The sequence below is a fragment of the Seriola aureovittata genome, chromosome 11 (genome assembly GCF_021018895.1).
Source record: "Seriola aureovittata isolate HTS-2021-v1 ecotype China chromosome 11, ASM2101889v1, whole genome shotgun sequence".
In the NCBI taxonomy this organism is placed as follows: domain Eukaryota; kingdom Metazoa; phylum Chordata; class Actinopteri; order Carangiformes; family Carangidae; genus Seriola; species Seriola aureovittata.
This window is the reverse complement of record NC_079374.1, coordinates 14,276,418-14,287,494: the sequence shown is the minus strand read 5'-3', so window position 1 is coordinate 14,287,494 and position 11,077 is coordinate 14,276,418. Positions and strand designations below refer to the sequence as shown.

At 39.7% G+C, this 11,077-nt stretch overlaps 1 protein-coding gene across 8 annotated transcripts in view; it reads left to right on the top strand.

The window, feature by feature from the left end:
• Positions 1–84: 84 nt before the first annotated feature.
• The window catches only part of myo3b (myosin IIIB), a 66,230-nt gene continuing 55,237 nt past the window's right edge, over positions 85–11,077 (top strand). For 2 of the 8 annotated variants that reach the window (XM_056390168.1, XM_056390166.1), the window contains exons 1-7: positions 393–539; positions 698–734; positions 6,292–6,475; positions 7,057–7,077; positions 7,751–7,885; positions 9,968–10,072; positions 10,348–10,447. In XM_056390168.1, coding sequence (XP_056246143.1) covers positions 533–539; positions 698–734; positions 6,292–6,475; positions 7,057–7,077; positions 7,751–7,885; positions 9,968–10,072; positions 10,348–10,447 — 589 coding nt within the window. In that variant the 5' untranslated portion in view covers positions 393–532. The other 6 variants (XM_056390170.1, XR_008829105.1, XM_056390167.1 and 3 more) reach the window with 6 other exon arrangements.

Sequence of the window (11,077 nt, the reverse complement as noted above, 5' to 3'; positions counted from 1 at the left end):
TAACAGACGAAGGATCATAAAAAGTAATTTCTTTAAAATGCTGTTCAAGATTATAAAATAGTCCACTGTCCTTTGTTGGCCCCTACTCTGGGGGAAATTGCACTGCCATGTGACTGAGCATTTTCTGGGTAATTGGGTTGAAATTTCATAAACAAGAGAGGCCCTCTGGGTAATGACCAATGGCCACACAAAAGCCCCTGTTTTCTGCCAATTCGACCAAAAGAAAAGCGTTCTCATATGGACCGGCGGAGGAATTTGATCCGGATGAAATCACCGAGATTGTGCGACAAGTTTCACGCTGAGAGCTGCGGCGCTGCGGCGAGCATCGCTGGACGTTTCCTCATCTCCTCCCTGTGCAGGTTGGTAAACTGCTGCTTCCCGGGGCATGAATACACCATTGAGGGTTGTGTAAAGCGTTATTGGTCAGTTAACAGCTTCCGGCCTGCAAGGACCACATGCTCAGGTGTCTATACTGTTAATAATTAAAAGTCCTCCACTGAGTAAACGGGGAAATCAGTTCGGACATGTTGCTATGGACGGTAAGCTGCACGTACAGAATAATTAGTTAAAGCCAATACAGTTAAGATTTGTGTAATACTGTCTCCAGCGCTGGCTGTGTTCACCCATATCTCAAGAGATGGATACAAGACTGTGCAATAATCAGCTGGTGTCTTAAACAGTTTCCCCTGTTTTGCAGAATTTAAAGATGGAAATACGGAGGCAGCAAAAGCAAGGTAGGACTCATGTTTCCTCATCTTTATCTGTGCAGAAACACACAGGCCTTCACTGTCAGGATTTTTTTTTTTTTTAAATTCTGGCGACATTAGTCTTAATTATTTTAATTGTGAAATATTCTTCACACAGTGATATTAATTGGCAGTATACCTGGGTTTTTTTTTTGGCAATTACCATTTGTATTCACATTTAAGACTGTACAGGAAAGAGAAGAAATGTATAAAAGGTGAGAATACATCCAAATCACACAAATACAGGAGCTTTACCAGTGACAGACCTAAGAGGTTATTGGTTGAGCATATAACAGGTTTTGGAAGAGGACATATTTTTTTATAACAACATAAAAAAATAACCTTCCTGTTGTGTCCCATAGTTCTACAAAAGCTGCAATAAGATATCATTTTTGTAGGTGATTGTTGGGAGCAGATGACATTTATAAAAGCACACTATTTACAGTCTCAATTTGCAGGACTCTTAATGCAGAGTGTTTTCCCCCTAATTTTGGTCTCAAAATCTCATCTTGTACACAAAATGTAAACACCTGTATCCAAATAGTTGATATACCACACAGTAGGAATCAAAACATTATATATGTTAATCAGTAAATTTTAATAACAGCTGCAACCAGAAAAATAAGGTTATGATCAAAATATGCTGTCAAGCGCTGACTGACTGTCACTAGTCTGCAGTGGTCATTTTGTCAAGATGACACAAACAGAAAAGAGAGAAAAATGTGTATTTTATGCAGAAGTCAGTATATGAAATGATTCAGAGTTAAAACGACCTCTTTAAAACTATTTTTATCTATTGTATATGCTGTGTTATCATAAATATAGATAATAAAGTCCTGACTCTGACTAAGTAGTTATTCTGTTTCGTATCAACCACAAAGTTTTATTTAACATTTCTGTATGCTACTGTTACAGATAGTTCATACATTACAAAGGAGGAAGGAAATTGCTTTCTTACCACTTCTGCCATGCATTTGAAATGGCAGAAGAAAATTTAAAGTTTTGTGGTTTGAAACTCTCATAAAAACTCAAGTTAGTCAAATCAATCATAAAATACTGAAACAGCTATAATAACAGTCATACTTCTCATTTCTGTCAGAATGAACAGTTTGGTGAACTACATGCAATCCAATTCTTAGAATATGACTCAGGTTGAGCTAAATCAACTTTAACCTTTATTAGTTGTATTTACACAAACAGAGGCCTTGCGCTCCACAGTATTGCACTGCATCACATCTCAGTCGCTGCTGCAACAGCTGTCATATTTGTGATTAGACTTTATAGCTGTGGTTCGGGTTTTGACATAGATGTCTTTGATGATGGTTTTGCCTTTTTGTTAATGAGGTTGATTATTATTGGTGCAGTTGCACTCCTCAGATCAAAAGAATTAGTGTTTGAAAGATGAGTTTGTCTCTGGTCGTGAGAGCCTTTGGTCATCCAGGGTGAGAACAAGGGCACAGGGCCTTAGGCCTGACTCGTGGCTACTTGAGGTTTACTGCAAAGCCTCTTCATATCCCCTTAAAAGGGATTATAGTTCAGAGTTTTTTTTCTCTCCACAGACTTACCAAAGGGTTTACCAAGTGGAATTCCCAAAAGGCTTTACCAGAGAGGGTGGGATTGTGCGAGTTTGATGGAAGCAGAAAATTAGATTACTCACTTTTACTTTGCACTGTTTCTGGTGACAAAGACCATCCCTGTGCTGCAGCTGGTCACATCATCTAAAGCTTTTACCACTTCCAACCATTTCTGAACCTTGACATTATGTACTCGCGGTGTAAATGCAAACGCTGGCGGTATATTATTTAGCTTAAGAAGTATATGTATTTAGTCTTATCACAAAATGACACATAGCCATAAAAATATCTCAGGTTTTATAAAATTTTTATGTGCAGTTTGACGACGGATTTAAAAAAAAAAAAAAAAAAAAACTTGACAGAGCCACAGAGAACAACTGAGAAGCATTTTGAACACCAGCTCCAGTGTCCCCTTTTCAGGTATGCTGACAGACCTTGGTAAACAAAGGGTAACCTGAGCATTGCCATCTAGGACCAGCGGTGTCCTGTTCTAAAGCAGTACTTGTGTATCTCCTGACCATTTAAAAGAGCAGCATTTGGGGTTCATCTTTGTTTTGCAACAATAAGAAAACAAATATTCTGCCCAACATCTGCTTAGTTTTATATCGTCTGTTACATTAAAACAGTGGTTCCCAAACTGGGGTGGGACAGAGAGCAACTAAAGCTGAATGAATCTGATTTGAATGCTGTGATGCTAGCAAGGCTACCATGTTAGCAAAACAAATCAGCTAAACCTAAGTGGAGAAAAATGGCAGACACCTATCTTGCTCTGCACTTCATTGGTTCCCAACCATTTTTGGATTTGACCCCTTAAAGTGATACCATGTCTATGTGGGACTCTTCACAGATTGCACGTGTCTACAGATTATAACCAAGATTAGATAAAAGCCTGACTGTATAAACCTAAATTTCTGTACATGCATAAAAATAAACATGCAGTCTGTTCTTGATTCTTCTATTTCAATTAAATTAAACTTGACTCCTTTTGTTAGTAGTTTCCACACTATTGTCAAAATAAATTATTCATATGCCAAGTAGGGGGTTGGGATGGAAAGGCTTTAATTTTTTTTTAGTTTCCCTTAGGAATAAAAAAAATATTAAGAACCTTTGCTTTAAAACATGTATGAAAATCTGAGCACTTCTTGGAGCAAATTCTGCAGATATTAAAGCTCTTTCCAGCTGGTGTGACTATCTTACACTGTATTAGCTCCCTGGGGCTTTGAACTCATGGCAACAGGAACATCCAGGGCTGTTGTTTTTCAGGTGGAAGAAAGTCTTGTTTTAAGTCACTGTCACTCCACATTTATGTTCTGTTATGTAGATGTAGATATCTTGTTAAAAAATGAGTACAATGACAGTAGAATTCCCTGCACAGTTCTGGGCATATATTTGACTTTTTAGACGGATTGTCCTCAGCTTAATCCTTTTGCCACAATGTGCCAACTGCTACAGCAGGTGCAGAGGTGCTTCTTCCATTATTGTGACTGTCATTCAACAGACAGAAGATGTCAGAAGTCGTCAGATGAGGTAGCAACAGCTGAATGTGTGACGAACATTATGTTCAGAGGGCAGACAGGCAGAAATCATGTGACCTAGCAACCATCATGAGCTTCCTGGTAACCTGTGTGCAACCTGAGATGCTTCATATCAGCCACCATTATGAGTGGATACATCTGCCAATTGAATATTTAACACTGCTGCAGATCAGGTTGCAGATTACTAGTGAATTATTAATCTCCATAGATTAGCGAGAATTTGTCTGGTGCATTTTGGTGCGAGGGAGAGAAAGACACACTTTCATAGAAACAGGTATGTAAAAAGATTTATGGCTTTATGATCTGAGCTTTATTGATCTTTGAACACTAGTTTGAATATTGAATAGATGCAGTTGAGTAAATGACCACAGTAGTTATTTGTATATGGTTGCATGGTTGCAGACTGTTACTCTTAAGTATTTGAGGTAATTGTTTTGTTTTTTTGATGATTGATGGTGAAACTGTAGCTCAGGTTATTTGTGCTGTGGCAGCCTAAAAAATGCTTCGGTGATGTACAATCTGATCTTAAGCTCAGGTTGTACTTTTTCCTTGAAAGTACTTTTTTTGGAAGCTCTTGCAGAACGAGATAGTTGTAATAATAGACATTAACCACTGAGATGCTTTTAAGTCTATGTCACTTGAACCAATCATCACCCTCATATGTCCTGCACCTGCATGTCTGACTTATTATAAATTGCTGGGAAATGTTGGTGTTGGACAGCAGGTCTCTGGTGCTGCCGCCGGTCATTAGAGACAAAAAGCTGCCGGAGAGGAATATGAGCCATCTGTTACTAAAGTTGGTGGAGGTGCCTCAGCAACAGGTGACTGGTGATGTGTTCAATGCACTGTGCAGACACATGTTACAAAGCAGGACGACAGTTATAACTGGCAAAGTAAACAGGTTTGGACCTTGTTGATTAATATGGCAGGCGTGATGCATTATTCATGGGCAGTTTAAAATGGGAGATTAACTTCAGAACAATCAATGATGGATTATTAGACTGAAGACGAAACCGGACTTGTTATGTAAGTGATTTGGCTTTGCTTAATAGTATTTAAATGTGTGATATAAGAATATACAATTACAAAAGGCGTTTGGCTAGTGCTATCACATGCTGCTCCTTGAAGGACACGTTGAAGGATATCAGTTGTATCTCTGTGCTGCATGTTTGAGCGTCTCCACAGAATAGTTATATATCCATCTGATATCAGCCTGTGTGCGCAACAATCCATAAATCTGTCCTCACATGTGAGTGGCCACATCTCCTGAGAGTGAAAGATCATTCAACGTTTATCATATCAATCTCCAGTTCTCCTCCTCTTCCCTTTTTCAGGGTCATACAACCTCTGTGATGCATAACACGTTTAAGACAAGTGGAGCAGTCGTGTGACTGTACACAAACATTCCTCTCCATCATGTTTATCTGGAATATATGTCATTTCCAAAAATAGGGATGCATGTAACCCACCATGGCAATATCATCTCCTAATCCATCATGTTAGTCTATTTCAGCTGTTTTGACACTTAATGCTTTGCATCATTGGTCTTACATGTTGTATTTGGTCACAGAAACATCACTTGTAGACTTAAAGGATGATTTATGTCGGCCTTTTGCATCGCTGTTGATCGTTAGTCTTTATGACTGTGTCACAGGCCGAAGACATTTTATAAAACACTTTGCGTAGACCGTTTGTGTGGAGGTTTGGTGCCGAGTCACTGCTCATCCAGGAAGGCACTCAAGATAATCTCTGTCCAATCCGATTGATCTCTCGAGGAGATTGCACTTCTTAGTGGGAAGTGACAAGGTCCCTGTGGAGAGGGCTAATTCAGTGTCTGTGTGTGAAATGCCACTTGTTGCCATTCCTCTTAAGGAAGCATTTGCTGTTGCTATTGGTGTTGTTATATTATGATCACTAGAGACTCCTTAGTCGTATTTTTTCTCAGCCTCGATGAGTCAGAAGAAAATAACACTTGCCATGTAAGTAGAGTACTGTCATCTCCACCTACAGCTGTCTGCTTTGTTTTTGCTTTGATTTCTCCTGCTGTAAACCTGTTAAGTGTCTCCCTTGGCGGATATAGTCGTTTCACTGAGCTGAACGAGAAGGCCTTTGGGAACAAATGTACCTCTGTGCACAGTTCATACATTTTAATTACCCGCTTCTCTGTGGTTTAACTGTAAGACAATGTGTTTTTCTGTCTTGCAGCGAGAGTATAAAAGTCTGTCTGGTTTATTGTGAGGATTGACTCTTTATTCACAAGAAGACTTCTTGTAGTTGGACAAAGTATTAAGTATGAGAAAGAGGATTAACATTTCCCTTAGTTTATATAAACCTGATAATCACAATTATAAGCAATGGCTAATGTTTTTTTTTTTTTTATTTTGTCATGGCCTGAGATCTGAACATTGTTGATCTTGGATTGTGTTTATCTTCCAGAAGGTCACTGTATGGACTGTATCCCTACAAGTCCAGCATGATTGGCCTGGAGAGCCTGGGCGATCCATCAGGGAACTGGGATATAGTGGAGACCATCGGTAAGGGAACGTATGGCAAAGTCTACAGAGTGACAAACAAGAAAGATGGAAGTCAGGCAGCAGTGAAAGTGCTGGACCCGATCAATGTAAGTCAGATAAAAGCTTGTTTACTGCAGAAACTGCAGAATTCAAACCCACTGCATGCCATCTACTTTCAGTTGCCTGTTGGCTGTATAAACTATTACAGGGTTAGATACAGTATCTGTTAAGGCTAGCTGATCTATATGCAGAAATATACTGTAGTTGTGTAGCTGTTTCATCTTACGCTCCGTTTCGACAGCATAATAACCATCACATGAACTAACCCTAACTGTAGCGGGAGAGAAGCTGACTGAATGGACGATATAGAACCAGCTAGGGCTTCTTCATATAGTGTGTTAATCTATAGTAGTACTTTGAAGTTAATATAATCTATCAGAGCATCCAGACACTTGCATTGTCACAACAACTAAAATGATGGCAGAGTTTTCTTCCCCTCCTGTTTTTATCCAGTCTTCCTAACCCTTACAGCTTATTTATTCTCGGTGTTGGAGAGGGAGTGCACCAAACTGTTCACTTTAACCCTTTTTTCATGACTACAAGAACTTTTAATACTGTGACAGAAGGAAAAAAGGGCCAAAGACTAAAATCTTTGTGTTTTTCTTTATAACTCTATGACTTGTCTCAGCATTCAAGCCATTCAAACAGAGTAAGTTGCCAGTACTTTTTCTTCTTCTCCATCTTGATGCAGTTGTGCTTGTACTCGCACCAGTGATGTATATCAACGCCTCCCCTTTTCATTTATTCCCTCTCATGTTAAGTCTAACACACCCTTTCCAGAAAGTGTAGCTCTTGCATTGGCTGTATCCTCTCTGTATATCTGTTCATTTGTCTGGGTGATAAGGATGCTGCAGACTCTGCATTGGCACCATATTGTGCCGGTGAGACTTGGTCTGAGGCGTGCCTGTGATTGTGTCAATGGAACAATCCCCATCCTGGCAGCGCTATCCGCCATGATGCTCCCCTGATGTCCATGAAGATGAAGCGGCCTCCTCTCCCATCCCTCTCCCTGATTAGACTGCTGACACTCAGACATCCAGGGAGAGAAATTCAGCCTCTCTAACTGTAGCTCTTCTCCCCCTCTGAGATTTACTTTGATAGAAAAGTGCTTCTAGAAATAGTTTAGCACCCAGGCCCATCCCTTCCTTTTGTTAGAGTTTATAAGCCTATCTTTAGGAGTCTAATTATAGTTAACTTATTTTCTGCTGTGTTTCAAAATAAAACACAAGCTTTTCGTAACATATCACTTTTTCTCTTCGCATTTGCACAGCTAACTACGTTGTAATTCTGGATTCCAATTTTGCTTGTTTTGCTGTTTAAAGGATGTGGATGAGGAGATAGAGGCAGAATACAACATATTGAGGTCCCTGTCCAACCACCCTAATGTGGTTAAGTTTTACGGCATGTTCTACAAGTCAGACAACTTATCGGGCGGACAGCTGTGGCTGGTACTGGAGGTGAGCTCTTCATAATGTTTTTTTATTCCTTATGCTTTGTAGTGAGGCAGGCTAGCTCCAGCTCCAGCCCCCCGTTTCCGTTTTGGTAAGCTAAGATAACCAACTGCTGACTCTAACCTTACTCTTGAAAGAAATCAGTTAAGCGCATTTCTCAAAATGTCAAATTATTTTTTTAAAGGTACCCTGTGAAGTTTTTGACCACAAGTAGAACCTGGTTCCTGTCCTCTCACTGTTCAGCTAGTCAGACAACTCTGGTGATGTGCCCATTTACAGCTGTTTTCCATATTTAGAGTAACAATTGACAAATTGGAATTCAGTAGGTGAGATTAACAATGGGGGCATCATCCTCTGACATACTGAGCTTAATACATTAATGAAAAATAACAGAAAATTTGTGACAGGCATGGATGATATTCATGACATCATTGCGACCTTCTGCCTAGTCTCAGCCATTTTGAACCCTTTACCTGTTTGCTTCTCTCCTACCCTCCGTACTCAGCACTATGCAGTATTTCAATACAGTTGAATTTCCAAAAGATGTTCTCATTTACATATTTTGATGTTTCTGTTGTCAGACAATGGAACAAGTATAAAACAGTGACTGAAATGCGGGGGGGGGGGGGGGTCTCAAGCATTAAGGGAATAATTTATTTGAGCTATAATTTCATCCATAAGTCACACAATAACAAAATATATGACTATTTTAGTCTCAAACACTTTCTATTATAAAAGCTAAGATCATATCAGACTGGGGGGCCATGGGACAAAACCTTATTAAATGGGGGTCTGTGGTCTAATTTGTGGAAGTTTAGGGGTCCTTGATGTGAAAGTTTGAGAACCACTGCATTAGACTACATGTTATGTTAACCAGCACTCACTTCCAAAGCATTTCCAAGCTGCTGCTTAGATAAACACAGTCTGTACCGTAATTTCAGCTATATTCACTTTTAAAATGATCACTCAGAAAGAAAGTTGGAAGCAAGAGAACACCTTTATTTCTTCTACAGCTTGCACATGCGCAGCTCATTCATGTCTATGTCAGCTGCCTTGACTGAATGAGCTGCTCCGCCTCTCAGTCCACAGTGTACCTGTCCCGACAGCATAGAGAATCTTTGGCCTGTCGCTCGCGGCGCAGGTCTGCCAACTCTGGAAAGTTGGCGAGCCAGTGACAAAGTCGCTAAATTGGCGACGCTGGATGTTGGTGGGACGGATACGTCATTTTCTAGGTATTGGATTGGTTAGGGAAAAAACGAAAGGAGTAATTATTATACATGAACACAAATTAAGGCTGAATGACGGAGGGGAAACAAAATGACAATTCAATCGTATTATTTGGCTAGGAGTATGGAGTAATGTGTGTGACAGGTGTGTCTCTGTTTTGTTTGTTTGTACCTCGTGCACATGCGCGACCATCAAACGCGACCAACTGGAATTAGCTAATGTTTTATGGATAGTTTCCCTCAGGTTTTGGCGTGTCTGTATTTAATAGCTAGGTCTGCACTTCAGTTTAGTCAAAGTAATGCTAGATGAAACTAGCCGTGTCTACAGGGAGCTACGTGACACCTAGGAATAATGCAGCAAGACATTTAGCAATGTGCTAGCAAATGGCGGGACGGAGGAAGACTGCTAGCTTATGTGTGTGGACGTAACCAGTCCAGGTTTCAAAATACTTAAAAACATCAGCTTTGCAATTGTCTTATGAAGAAGAAAAAGTATTTACACGTTATTGCGGCTGACGAATACATACAATTTGATTTTGTGAGAAACACTGAATGTAACATAACTGTGCTGTGCTTGTTTACGTGATTTCACAGGGTACTTTTAAAATACTTTGCACTCAAGTCAGAATACCGCATTTTTGCGTCTATGAGCCCAAAAATATTTAAAACTCTGAAAGTTTGGTTGCTTAAATTAAACCCTTTTTTAACATATATGTAGTATCGAAATATGCCTCAGTTTGCCACAGCAACCCAACCCAAACGTGAATGTTGATGCTATCACGCTGCCAGCTCTCCCCATGAATCATAATCTAGAGAGGTGAAAGATGGACGAGTCACTGGAGTTTCTCTGTCTCCCTCACAGCTGTGCAATGGCGGCTCTGTCACTGAACTCATCAAAGGCTTGCTCATGCGAGGCCAGCGTCTGCAGGAGCCTGTTATCTCATACATCTTATACAGTGCCCTCTTGGTAAGATGGCCTGCTGCAAAGCTGCTAATGTTAGGCAGGAGGTGGGATGCAAACATGCATCAGAGAGTGTGCTGAGGATTTATTTTCAGCAGGGAAAGTGTGGCAGACGGTAATAATTGTCTCTTTTTCTTAACAGCAGTGGGAGTTATTTTATGTAGTTTGTACTGCTCAACTTTTAATGCATCATATTCTAATGTATACTAATGACAAATGTCTAATAATGTGACCGTGGTTCATGCTCAGCACCTTGTGCTTTCTGTCCTCTAACTTAAAAGGGTCTACAGCATTTGCACAACAACCGGATTATCCATCGTGACGTCAAAGGCAACAACATCCTCCTGACAACTGAGGGAGGAGTCAAACTGGTTGACTTTGGTAATGGTTTCTGAAAGAGACAGTTTAATCAGTTCATGGATTGCTAGAAAGAGAGAAATGCATCAGCGTCTGAGAATCACCTGTCAGCTTTATCTTTTCTCTGAAGTGTATTGTTAGATAAATTAGTCATTTTTTGATATTTGACTGATCTATGGGGAGTGTCAGCAGCACATCCCTGAAACATTGTTTGTGAAGGGGAACATGAGCACAGGATAAATCATTGAATGTGCTCCTCACTTTAGTCCCTTGCTCACTATAACATCTTTTTATTTCATGGACCGTAGCCTTAACCCAAGGCTATTATTGCTCATTTAAATTGCATTATTTGATCCTTTGCATATCAAAAGAAAACTGTTATGGCAAATGACTTTGAGTCACCCCCAGGCATGTTTATGTCCTCTGTGTCATGGAGATGAAGTGGACTCATGCTGATAAAAATCTGTCCTACATAATTTGAAATGATTATAGCCCATTATTATTACTGCTTGGCAGGTTGCCATACTAAATTATATGCCAGGATTTATTGATTAATTCAAACATTTAGTGTCTGATATAAATTCTTTTTATTCTTATTAATTTTATTTTATTCTAGTTTTGTCTTAGGAAATTTGTACTGATAAGCATACTAAT